The 13,740-nt window shown below is 43.5% G+C and overlaps 1 protein-coding gene across 1 annotated transcript; it reads right to left on the minus strand.

Annotated features, from left to right (window-relative positions):
• On the minus strand, positions 1 to 13,648 carry ulk3 (unc-51 like kinase 3). The gene is made up of 17 exons (XM_076746236.1): positions 13,546 to 13,648; positions 12,891 to 13,035; positions 12,451 to 12,591; positions 12,169 to 12,289; positions 11,930 to 12,025; positions 11,561 to 11,704; positions 11,007 to 11,089; positions 9,699 to 9,854; positions 9,369 to 9,474; positions 9,187 to 9,227; positions 8,878 to 8,980; positions 8,319 to 8,383; positions 7,786 to 7,864; positions 6,242 to 6,282; positions 3,171 to 3,218; positions 2,937 to 3,000; positions 1 to 1,220 (listed from the first exon to the last, which is right to left on the minus strand). The coding sequence occupies exons 2-17, from the start codon at positions 12,993 to 12,995 to the stop codon at positions 1,204 to 1,206; spliced, it is 1,410 nt and encodes a 469-aa protein (XP_076602351.1). The 5' UTR covers positions 12,996 to 13,035; positions 13,546 to 13,648; the 3' UTR covers positions 1 to 1,203.
• Between the last annotated feature and the right edge of the window lie 92 nt (positions 13,649 to 13,740).

Genomic DNA, 13,740 nt, shown 5'->3' on the forward strand with positions numbered 1-13,740 from the left:
TTCAGATTACCCTTTTATTTTTAACTGGACTTCTCATTCAATAAATACATTAGATATAAAATCACAGCTGTATAAACATTCAAATAAAAAATAATACAACACAGCATTGTAGAGATCTTGCCAGCAGACATATTTATCCTTTGCTCCTTTGACTCCTGTTTTGGGTCTTTTCTCCGGTTGCCTCAAAAATCATATTCACAGGGTAAAGCTCCTTTTGAAACATTCAAGTGCTGCACCAGTCTGAAATCAAAACAGTCCATGTGGACCTACAACAGCGAGGATTATCGGCCTGCCGCTGACTGTTAAGCTTTTTTGCCGTTTCACAGAGGCCTAGTTATGAAGGCTTTGCTTGAGCGCCACAACTCACTGTATCCCTCAAATACCCAGCCAGTGCCAAACCTAAGAAAATGCAAGTCTAGTGTAAATAAGGCAGAGGCCGCACCTCTCCAGTTTTCCCCTCATAGTGGTGGAGAGGGCTCCATCAGCGGAGAGAGCATGGTGAGCGTGTGGTTGACCCACAGCAAAGGCAGTGGGGAAGGGAGGGTGAGGGAGTATGTGCATGTTTGCAGATGCCTTGATATAACACGCTATGCTTAATAGTACAGTTCAAAACCAATACGATGCTCCTTCATGTTCGATTGTACTCTCAGGTTTTCACATGTTGTGACTGTGCTGCAAACACCACTGAATGTTTCGAGCTGCAGTAAATGCAGCAGTCTCTGTTTAACTCGTTTACCATGACAGTGTGGTATTGTCATACAAGCTGTCCATCATTTACATATCAATGGTGCATCAGGAGGAGGGATTTGAGGATAAGCAGCGCAACAACACAGTGTAAAGAGCAGGGAACTAACTTTCACATTCACCAGTGTGCAAATCCAAAATTCGAGAGCTAAATACTGTCAGTATTTTACCAGCCAAAATGTTTTTTTTTTTCCCCCTCAAAAAGAATAAACACAAGTTCTCAACCTGCCAGATCATCAACTTTCCAGCAATAACCAGAACATTGACCACATTTGGCTGGCCACTGGAATATCCCACCCGGACAGCGTTTGGAGTTCTTCAGAGTGAGGTGTGATGCAGGTTTGCTTTGGCCCTGACAGAAGCGCAGTCAGGTGAAGGCTGTGTGTCCAACCTGAACACTGACAGGCAGTCTGACGCTCTGTGGGGCGTCCCAGCCAGTTCCCACGGTGGCCGTCAAGCTTACTGCAAACAGCAAGCTGAGAAAACAGAAATGATTGATGTGTGTTAGGTTTCACTTTTTCAACATGGCTACACGTATTCAAATGTCAATTTCCCACCATAGCTTAAATAATAACTCTAACGTGCCTCCATCAGTCATCCACAAAGTATGTTGCTGCCTTCAAGATCACACTGAATAATAATTGCCAGAGTTTTTTTTGGACACTTTTACATCAAAAGGAAAGTTCATCTCAACATTAAACACCAGCTATTCCATTTGATCTGTTGACACTTGAACTTAATGCTTTCAATCAAATAATTTTACATCAAGTCCATGTAAAGATGAACAGTTAGCCAGCTAGTCCATGAACATCAGGACAACAGTCCCGACAGTATACAGTAATATCTTTCACTGTTTTTCACTACAAAAATGCCCTTCATGAAGCACATTTTCAATGAAAAGCCTACGATAATGTCAAACTTTTCATAATAATATACAACTTAACGTTGCCTCCTTTTACACCTTCTAACATGTATTTACAGGCAGACAGCTAAGTAGTGGTGTAGCTGCCTTATATTCATTGTCAATCATGAAGATACACAGAAGAAATGCCACAGTATGAGCATTGCGCTCGGCATGGAAAAACTGCCTTGAATTTGGAGTCCTTGCCCTGTGTGGCGCTCACACTGCTCATGCAGGTGATGTAACTCGAAGTCTGTTACAGTGTGATGGCTCTCAGTAAAATGCTGCTGCCTGTTTTGGTGTAGTCTAAGGTCACCAGACAGGCTTGGGCGTTGCTGCGACCCTCTCTTGTACAGCTGCTGTTGGATCAGTGCCAGCCAGCACGGCCTGACTGTGGCGTGGTTTTATTAAAACAACAGCAGCAGAATAAGAAGCCACGTTCTTAATGAAACTCGAGCGGCCTCTGGAGCCATTGGTGCCCTTCCCCCATCTCCATTTTTTCTTATTCATAATTCCCCAGGAATTTCTTGCTGAGAACAGGATATTGTCTGGGCTTTAGGTATCCACTATCCATCCAGGAGCTCAGCCCAGAAAATACTGGGAATTAGGCTGTATATATAGGTTACAGCTCAGGAAGGTCCAGTATATTAAAATAAAACATAGATCCATAATGTATAGCTTTTTATATAAAATAGCACTTTGTTTATATAGTGTTCAGACAAGGGACTGCCAACATATTAAATGTTATATTACTGATAATCGCACTGGTTTTTATACCATTGTTTGGATTTGATATGTACTGAACGTGCACTGATTGTTAAAACAAAAAGCTCACTGACATGTGAGTATGTGAAAGGAATGAAGTTAACATTTGTGTGCCGTCATTGTTTCTAGTGTTTGTGTGTTAGGAGGGTAAAACTTTGCTAGCACCAAGTCTCACTTTCACAAGGCAGGCTTTACAAGAGGGCAGAGGACAGAGCAGCCCAGGGCTGCACTGAAATGAAATCCAGCCAGACAGTCCAGCGGGGTGGCCAGACAGTCCAGCGGGGTGGCCAGACAGTCCAGCGGGGTGGCCAGCGCAGTGAGAGAATGGCTCATATTTTACTAGCGGAAAAACCTTTAATGAACGGAGATTTCGTTACATCTTTAGGCGGCCATTCCTCACTTAATCCCCAACTCCTTCCCGAAGCAAACCTCCACACGGTCACATATCGACACGGCCGCAAGGTTTTCAAAAACACACTCTGATAACCAAAGGAGCACTTTGTACAGCGCCAGCAGGGAGACTCACAGCTTCTGACAGAGTCTGCGAGAGGTTCTCGATCCAGAGACACATCCCTCTGAGTCTCCAGCATCTGAAAAATAAACAAACAAACAAAATTAAGATGCAAAATGTCTTCATCTTGCCCCTAATCTGTCTTTGAAATAAAACACACTCTGTGTTCTCAGCGGCAAATTCCCTCATACAGTCTGAAGATGTGTGTCTGACCCTACAGTTGAATATCTGGAAGGGGCTCGTGCTCACCTTGATATTCTTCTTGATGTATTCGGCTCTGCTCATGAGGCTTTTAATCTGTTAAGAGACAGAAAATTTCAGTAAATGTAATTACAATGTACACGTTCAACACAAGCGTCCCCTCATGCTGTCGTAGAGTATGTATCAGTATGCAGCGTGGCTGTAGGGAAGACACTGTGGTCCAGACTGAAATATCTCAACTATAACTACAGGATGGATTGTCAGGACATAATTCATGCTTCCCAGAGGATGAACCCTAGAGCCACCAGCAGGTTGATTTTTATAGGTTTTTAGTTTGGTTTTTAGTCAAATGTCTCTATTGGATGGACTGTAGTGAACTTTGGTGATGCCTTAACTTTTCATCTAGCAAAAAACATATATTTACAAAAATCAATGAAATTAATGAAGTGAAACATTAAATAATTCAATTCAGCCAAAAAGGATTAGCAAATTATCACATTCAAGTTTGTTTATGTTTTACAACTTTCCTGGAATCAGGGTTGTACTTTAAGAGTCACAAGATGATTGTCAGCAAATTTTCTCTTTTCGAAGTTGTGCTTGTTTACTGCAAACTGCGGCGTCTTCCTGCAGCAGCAAACAAAATAAGTTTAAGATGCGTGGGGACGTAAACTCCATGTTAAAATCAGATTAAAGTGATCAGCTCTGCTGATGTGCTCCTTGCTCTTTTTCATATGGTACACATGTGCTAGTAGTAACTGCTGTCTTCATATGCCTGAGGGTGCTCTTTACTGTGGTAATCAGTCGTCTGGTGATCATGAAGGTTCTTGGCTGCACCTCATACCTAGTTGTACCACCACTATATCACAGCATAAAGCAAGCCCTCTTGGGCATTACTGCAGTAACATCTGAGGGTCATAATCATGAGAGACCTAAACTGATGGCTTCCATAACTTCCCTTTAAAATACCAATCTGTTGCAGTAAATAATCATCCTGACCACGGGTTTTAGGATTCAGCCCTGACCCCAACCTTATGTAGCCACAGCACTTTAATCACAATCCCTTTAATCACCAAGCACAATAAATGTGGAAGAAATCTACATGGGTGAGGATAGTTCATGGGACGTATTGATAACTTGCAGAGTTTTACGGTACATATACTGAAACACACGTCACAGGACAACATGACTTCATGTATGTTGAGCCATAATGACACAATATCAACAACACTGACAGATGAAAGCTGTGGCTCACCAATGAGAAGCCAGGATGCTGAATTACAGCTCTGAAAGGCTAAAGTGTGCTCTACAGTAGATATGAACACACATGGAGGCCACTCATGGCACCATGTGTTGGCTCTTTTGGGTTCTCACATACACACATGCTTTCGATCGCACCCCCCCACCCCCACCTCTCTGATGCTGTGTTAGATTATTACAGCCGCATCTGAATTTACTTAAGACAAGCACCCATAAAACTTCAAATAGGGAGGTCTATGAGGCCCTCTCAAACCCCCTTCCCCCTTCTGGGGTTTGCTGGTGAAATGCTGTTGTCTGTTGTTGGCTCAGTTGCTGGCTAAACAATGCACGAAAACAAAAGGGCTTGCAGCATTAATAATAGACACGCTGAAGTCCTTCGTATATGTTTGTCTGAGTATGATATCAATGCTAGTGGCTATTCAATTAGAGCCAGCAAATTTACTAGACCATCAAAATTCAGAGTTTGTTCAAGTATGTTCGGATTGGTGTCCAAAAGTATGTATGTCGTCTACAGGAAAGCTCTTAAGGCAATAAGACAAGAGGAGGACGGACGACTTTGTTGCTTTTAATCCATTTTGCGTCATAGTTCTTCTTTGAAGTTAGCTACGTCGGTTCATTTCAATTTCAAAGTTACTTTAACGAAGATGACTGTTAATGGCAATGATAATGACAGTCAGAGTTTCATGTTTTCTTAAGTGATGTTGGAGAAAAACAGCTGATTGTTGAGCATCATTCCCAGATCAACAATGACCTGCAATAACTGACTCTTAATTCTCTGCATGGGAGCATCAGAAAGGAGCTGTAAACACAACACTGACATACTATCACCTTTTACGTTAATATGGCAAACTTGTTAGCAAACACATAGCACATACATACAGAGCAACATTAGCATTCATTCGGAGTCCTGTTTCTGGCCACCTGATGATTGTTTTTAAGTTTTAACCAGCTCCTGGTTATTTATCTGACTATTTAGCTACTACTATTATTACATCCACTGTCGCTGTTACTGTGACTGCATTTCTGTCTGTCTGTCTCACTCTCTCTCTCTCTCTCTCACCCAACCGGCTGAGGCAGATGGCCGCCCACCCAGAGCCTGGTTCTGCCTGAGGTTTCTGCCTGTTAAAAGGAAGTTTTTCCTCGCCACTGTCGCCAAGTGCTTGCTCTTAGAGAATTGTTGGTTCTCTGTAGATAAAAGAGCTCGGACTGTACCAGCTCTATATGGAAAGTGTCCTGAGACACAACTTCTGTTGTGATTTGGCGCTATACGAATAAAACTGAACTGAATTGAAGTAAACACTCTGCTATGTTCACCAACTAGTTATCAACATTGTCTGTCTGCCATTTGCTGCCGGGCGGGTAGCACACAGTTGATCGGTATAGCCATTTCACTGAAAATGCTGCTTGCTGCAGCTCAAAAAACAACGCTAATGAGAGCAATGCGAGTGAACCAAAATGATAAAGCTGTGGGCTGTAAAACCCGAGCGATGAGCTGAAAGATGATATAAAACTGTAGAGCTGAGGGGAACTGCAGAGTTGGATGATAATTCTCTGTCACTGCGTTCGACTCTTTGCCCATTCAAGAGGCCACGGGATCCATTGTTGATATAAAAATAGTACATCCACTTTAAGTATCCAATTATAAAGTGGACAGTGATCTATGTGTATGTAACAGTAATACAGATGATGGATTCCATTATTTGGCCTTCACCACAAAAAACACGCACATGTGGAAACAGGCTGGTGGGTCATGTGATGGAGGGTCCACTATGCTAGGTGATCAGCAGAGGGTTCGTTGGAGGTGACAGATAGTCGTCTCAGCTGTGAGCACTCAACCAGAAGCCCCGTCCTCGCATACTCACCTCGTTGTGGAGCAGCTCTCTCCTGCGGCCCTGGGGCTCGGCTGGCTCACCACGAGAGAGAGAGAGAGAGAGAAAAAAGATAGAGAGAATAATGAGGGGGGGAAGGAAAAAGAGAGAGTCCACTACCTTATTCACCTTGTTTGTTCAAGAGGAGGTCAAGTGCCAGATTGGATTTTGCTAGCGCGTACACTGGGGGCTCTCGCGTGGAAATGGTTCTAATGCAGACCAGTGTTTTCACAGTCAGTCATCCTGGAGGGGAGAGTGACAGAGAGGGAAGAGAGAGGGGAGGAGGAGGAGGAGAGCTCTCTGGTGGCAAGGCATGTTGGGAAGCTGTGCAACAAAGAGCTCTTAGCCAAACAAAGAACCAATGTTTTCTCCCCACAATCCCTCTGGTGGTATGCGCTGTGCCACACAACAAGACGCTGGAGAGAGAGAGGCTGCTTAGGATGGCATGGGATTAGCATCACATATTAATGATCCACTGACAAGACGAGGTTCTGCCAAACACATCTAATTAAAAACACTCGCATGTAAATGCGAGTGTTAAGTTGTGTTTTTGTTTCTGTGTCTGAGCTCTGTCACGCAGTGGAACATCTACGACATACCAGCTCAAGTCTAAGAGTATCTCCTTTCAGCCTTCCTGGATGAACCTTCAATAACACTGGCCGGGTGATCAGAGCTCTTGTTTAATAGAGAGGTAATAGTTTTTAGTTGTTTCTAGTGTGTAATAACACAAAGAAGTGAAGTGTGCTGGCTGAATGGGAAGCAGATGGCAGGGCTCTCATACCACACACAGGGCGCTGGCACCGGGTCTCATCCCGGCTCAAAGCCACATCTGGATCACTCTATCCCACCTCTTCCATTAGCCCGATCTGCCAGATGAGCTCATGAGCCCGGCCTAATGGACGCCAGGCCACAGAGAGCGTCACTGGAGTCTCTTCTGTAGTTCCTCTGTCTGTTTGTCTGTCTGTCACTTATTAAGTGTCCCCATCTTTCTCCAAGTCTATTGCTTCACTCTGTCTTCTTCTCTGGCAGTTCGTTGTTAACTCTTTGTAAATCACTTTTTCTAAGTTACTTTCCATCTCTGTCTTTCTCTGAGTCCTTTTATATCCGTCTCTCTCAGACTGTCTCTGTTTCTAGTTAAGTCTCCCTTAAAGTTTTCCTATATCTTTATTCACTGTCCAAATCACTTGTCTTGCGTTTCCAGCATCTCCCTTGAGTATCATTGTCTTTGTTCAGCCACTTCTTGACCTGTCTCAGTATCTGGCTGCTCCCTCAGCTCTAAATGAATGCCTCTCATAGTCATTGTGTCCGCTCTCAAGCTCACTTTATGTGCTCCTACGACTTTTCCACCAAGGCTCTCTTATTCTGTTTCTCTAACAACAAATGTCTCGAAATGAAAAGTATCAGACTGCAATATGGTCCCAAGTCACCCATTACTGCCAAAGGGTCCTTGAGCAAGGCACTTAAACCCGAGGCTCCAGTGGACAGGACAGGATAATTGTGTAAAATCATCTCGCATTGAAAGAAAGGAGTTTATCTACCTGCTAGGGCCAACAGTAGTTCTCCTAGGCACTGCTGGTACACATCCAGAGCCTCGTGATCGTCCAATCCACTCTCCTCCTATAATGGAACGGCGAAAACGAGGAAAAACACTGCTTCATATTTGACTACAGGAACACTTGGGTCACCCTCATCCTTGCACGGATTAGCTATTCCAGTCTGTTCACATTGCACAAATTCTTTATTCATTATATTTGTCTTTCAACACTTTTAGGCCGATAGCAGCAGAGACACACAAACCTAAAACAGTCTGTACAGCTAACACAGTGCTGGATTAGCAAAACTGCAAGATACATGTGTTGGGTTCACCAGTGATCTTGGAAAGCAGTGGTTTGGAAAACAGTCTGTGAGAGTGGATTGGTTTGTTTCCTGCTGGTTTGATTTTTTTCTGCTGTATTACTTCAGCTTGACCCCGTTTGTGTGTGTGTGTGTGTGTGTGTGTGTGTGTGTGTGTGTGTGTGTGTGTGTATGTATCTCAATAGCTGAGGTGTTATGAAGCAGTACCCCTTCTAACCTTAGCTATGGCAGTGGAGGACATCTCCAGTGCAGCCAGCAGCCGGGGTTGGTCTCGAGACATTTCTACAGTGCAAATAAAACAGAAAACACTATTTATTACTGTATATCAGTCTACAAGCACCATCCATAGTTCCTACTAAAAAATATGCATCACTTTGTAATGTGCATGTCCCCACCAGTATCTGAGGACTCCAGTATTGTGGACTTGACTTCAGATTTCATAATATTTCTTTTGAGGCAGCGGGGAACACACACCTCCTTAAGTAAAACACTAACTCCCCAAGAGACCTAGAACTGCTATTCTGTAGCTGACACTGACCTCTGAGACAGAGGCGACTAAAATTAACTTTTGCTCACAGCATTAATTCAAATGTATGTACTTACAAGAATAATAATCGTACCAGGGGGAAAAATACTTTAAACGACATTATCTGATTAAAGCAAGTACAAAAACACATCCTGCATTACTAAAGTTGCCCTGTCACTCAGCTCCTGACCAGACAAGGCTCATGCCGGCATACAGGGGCCCTGCCTCTGCACTGAGCTGTGTTCATTACCTCGGAGGACATCCCTGGAGGTCCGGGCCTCCTCAAAGCTCAGTCTGTTGTCTGAGGCCACCAGGGCTTTCAGCTCCTCGGCTCTGGACACATACTGGCTGACCTGTGGGAAGTCCTCTTACATTGACTCAACTTAATCATGTGAACCACGCCATATGCTCTCCATCCACACCATATGGTATTCATAGAGGAAAATTCACTCCAAGTGAAAGCCACTGGAGTGTAAAAAAAAAAAAAAAGAAAAGAAAAAGACCAATTTAAAATAGAAAGTAATCCAAATGTGAACGCGGGGGATGTTTTCAGGCCTACCTTCAGCCTGAGGGCATCTTTACGTTGTCGGTCTGTTTCGACTGGAGATGGCAGAGAGAAAAGATGTTTTGGTTTTACATTGAATTTGTTTACTTTGCCTGTTTATTGTGGTGGAACAAAGGCGGGGCATTTTTGAAGGGCTTGAGCCACACACAGATTATGAGAGTGGTTGTTGCTCTTACAGTCAATAGCGGGGACAAAGTGCTCAAGGGCACTGCAGTAAAGAGAGAGAGCAGCGGACCTCTCCCCCTCCTGGTCCTTCTGAACGGCCTGCAGGACCAGCTCCTTCTGAAAAGGGGAAATAGGAACTGGCATCACTGACTGCAAACTGCTACAGCTCTCCATTGCTTATGCATACATGCGGAGTCATGCGTGAAGGTGCATGTGGGGCAGAAATGAGCACAAGCCTACCAACACATGTGCTCAGTCAATCACACACACATTATTCACGGTCATCTCGCAGTAGACACACACATGGCAACACATATTTCCCTTTCTTTTTATTCTCTTACCGCTTTTACGAGGCTCTCTGCACTCGGCATGTGCTCCAAATCCACAAAAGGGTGGGTGAAGAACTCTGCAAAGGTGATCCGGGCATCTGGATTTCTCTCTAGCAGCCGCAGCAGAAGGTCTCTGCAGTCCTTGGATACCCTGGCCCCAGGAGGGAGCTGATGCACAAAACACGACCTTATTATGTTACACTCAATCCACAGGACAATCCGAGGGAAAAGGACAGCAGACTGTTGCCAGAGACCTTTTGGTCTCACATCACTACTTTTGATCAAAAGATGACCTTAAAACTCTCTATGTGAATCCCCGGGTAATGGACCGTGTGCTAATGCAATCCATTGAGCTCCAGCCGATTGTCTGACACAAGAATTCAAGCGTTTTGAAAGCCCTCCATCATTAAAAGTACTGTTATCCCTAATTGTTACTGTGTTGTGGTAATTAACATGTGGTTCGTGTAAGAAGCAAAATTCAACTCAAAACTGTTGTTTGAAGTCTGTAAACATTTAGCATTACAAACCATATTAATTACAGACTTTGTACAGACAAATCATTAGACTGACTTATAGATAAGACATTACCAATCTGTGTTTCTTAACAGGTCAGAATGAAATATATTATATAGGCCTGTTTAGAAACATGAAAAGGCATTCTTTCCATTTGTAGCCCAGATTTTTCCTTTAAAATGGGTAACTGGAGACGATCAGGGCATAGGGGAAAGTATGCCATCTAGTGGCTAATCAGTGAAAAATCTCAAACGCTAATGTATTTTTCTAAACTGCTAGAGGAGCAAATCCATGAAGCATTCAGCAACACAGCGTTTAGATTTCTAAAGCAGACAACAGCAGGGCAGGACACACATTTAATATGAAATGTTGTTGTTTTAATTCTTGCATTTTGGCCTGTATTTTGTTTGAGAATTAAAAAGTTTATCACAAAGATGATATGCAAACAGAGGTGACTTTAGCCATTAAAAGACTACTTTATAGTATTAAAGTTCTCTTATTTCCAGGCGATGTGAAACTGTTACACCCTAACATGCTGAGAATGAGGTATAGCACCTCATGCATTGGCAGCTCATCTAAAAATAAGCGCTGCTGCTTTACATGTTTCTGTTACTCTAGACACAACAACTGTATTTAACGTTTGGAGTATGCTCACCATGTGCATTCATTAAATGATAAGCATGTAGCAATGTAGCACTATTTCAGAGCACCAAGGTGAGCAGTGAGTCATAGTTTTCAGCAGGATTGACGACTGTTTTCAGTGCAGCAGTTCATTCATGAGGAACTGTTTCATTGCTCAGCGCTTACCTCAATAGGCTGGTTACTCCGGATCTTCTCCTCCAATTCAGCGTATGACCTTGATGCAAACGGTGCTCGTCCAAACAGGGCCTCTACATGCACACAAACAATGTCAAATAGACTATTCCAAAAGGAAAATCTGCAGTGACTGGCAGTGACAACATAATGCACCGCACATTGTCCCTTCACACAGTTCAATTACTGTAGTGTGTATTTCTACCATTATTGTACAATTACTGCACCCCACTAAAAAGAGACCAAATCAGGCTGCTGTTTTATGATTAATGGCACAATTTAGATCGTGACCTACTCAGTGCCAGGGCCAGGCAACAGATAGGCTTTTTACGTTGAAAAAGAAGTGATGTTGAGATGTTACAAATTATTATTAAGGGGGAATCACGCGACACAGCACAAGGCACAGTTACACCACACTGCATGGGAACACGTTTCAGTCACCTGAACATACAATGAAGCAGAATTACAGTCGACATGTCGTCTGAAGAAGAGTGTAATGCATGTTGATGGTACTACACATCAAAAGAGATGAAAAGGTGAGTACTCACCGTAAAGAATGACTCCTACCGACCAGAGATCAACCCTGGAGTCATAATGGCGTCGGCACACCATCTCAGGAGCCATGTAAAGAGGAGAACCTCTCAGGACACTCTGCTCATCCCATGGTGACATGTACTGAGCAAAACCAAAATCTGAGGGCAAATCAGAATGTAAACAACACTGTGAGAGACTCCAGTGGACACAGTCCCTCTGAGACCGTCTCAGAGTCCTGTGCAGCTCTGCCAGCTGACACATTTATATTGCAAAATACACAACAGCATGTTTGTTTGAAGCCATGTGTTTCAGTGCCATTTAAGAACATGATGTTAATAAAACATGAACAAAAAAATGTGGCGGATGAGCTGGCATGAGGTCACCTGCTAGTTTGAGGACAGAGCCGCTGAGCAGAATATTCTGGGGTTTCAAATCCAGGTGTGAGATGTTTCGCTCATTGAGAAACTGGAGGGCGCAGGCTGTTTGTGCAGACACACGTACAAATACACGATGAGAGAAACACAGCGAAACACAAACATGCATTAAATAAGAAGATTTCTGGCACAAGAGTGAGCTGTTGGCAAAGAACCAATGACTGTGACCCAGTCTGGCATTGACTCACCTATCTGCTGCAGGAAGCGCCGGGCCACCCTCTCAGGTAAAATCCTGCGACTGCGAATGAAGCGGGAGAGATCTCCACCAGAACACCACTCCAGGATGAGATAAATATTCTCAGCATCCCACTGATGAAAGACGAGAAGTCAGACATCCAGGGAAAGACTGTCACTATTGTTTCAGATCATATATTGGACACAAAATCTTTAACCACTCTAACAGGAGGATGAGGTTTTCCTCTAATGATGGCAAAGTCCCCTAAACTAACATACAGCTTACATGAGCTTACCTGAAAGTCTTTTAGCTGGACTATATGAGGGTGACGCATAGTCTTGAGGATTTCAATCTCTGTGAGCAGGTTTTCTGTAGATGACTTGTTTAGAGTCTTCTTCGCAACCACCTTCACTGCCACCACCTCTCGGGTATCGCCCTGCAACATCACGGTCAGGAACGAAACTTCAACTTTCACTTTAGACCACAAAAGGAGACTGAACTTAAAATAACAGAGTGACTGCAAATGTGTGTGCATTGTTAAAGCCTCAGACAAAGTTGTGAGAGCAGACAGCACATTAAATACTGGCTCATATCATTCACATTCATTGAAATATGATGTATGAGAAGCAACGTAAAGGAAACCACAGGGAACCTCGCTGCTGGGCATCTGAGTCAAACCTTGAACTCAAAAACAAACATGGATGTTGTAACAATTTTTCGACTCGTGTGACTCACCTTTCTGTAGGCTTTGTAGACGGTGGCATAGGTACCACTGCCCAGTCGCTCTGTGAGGATGAAGTCAGCCAGTTTTGGTGGAGCAAAGCTGGAAGTTGAAGCCATATCGACGACAGCGACATCAAATTTCCCTGTTCTGTCTCGGCTGGAAAGTAAGATCGTTGCGCTGTTCAGAACAAATACAGGAACGGACCTTCACTCTTGTTTTTGTCTTGCTTAAAAACAGGACTACGCGGACCTTTCAGTGAAGGGGTAGCCTTTATACACCGTTTCACTTTAAAGCAACTAATATAACTTCACCAGTTTTAATCATTTATATAGTTTAGTGTTTACTGGGGCTTCATGTATCGTGGCTATGTGCCGGATTTCAGACAGGCTCGTTGAAGGTTGTTATCTGGCATGAACGTGTCTTCCTGATGAGCAAGACACTGATTTTGGTGTTCATCAGTTTGGGAGTTAGCTCTGAGTTCTAGCTAGCTGAGTTAGCGCTCGTAAGTTAACATCGGTTAGCTAAGTTAGCATGTATACAACTACCATAGATGTGGTGTTAGTCAACAGTTATCCGAAAACATAACCCATGTGGTTACGTTGACTTTTCCGCGTCCATTCGAACGTTTTCGAGATCGAGATAGATATGCAAATAGTTGACACTTGCCTGTAAACGAGCAAATCCACAGAACATGAATGGAAAGCCAGTGTTTATGTTGCTGACAGGGTTGGTCGCACGCTGCACCGCAGTGACCAGCTGACATTAAAATGAGTTCAGAAAATATGTCACTGCCACCTAGCGTTGGTCCTCCGTCACTGCACATTGAATCACACGCGGTATCAACCGCTATTCAGGAGAATT

Source organism: Chaetodon auriga, chromosome 1, assembly GCF_051107435.1.
Source record: "Chaetodon auriga isolate fChaAug3 chromosome 1, fChaAug3.hap1, whole genome shotgun sequence".
NCBI classification, from domain to species: domain Eukaryota; kingdom Metazoa; phylum Chordata; class Actinopteri; order Chaetodontiformes; family Chaetodontidae; genus Chaetodon; species Chaetodon auriga.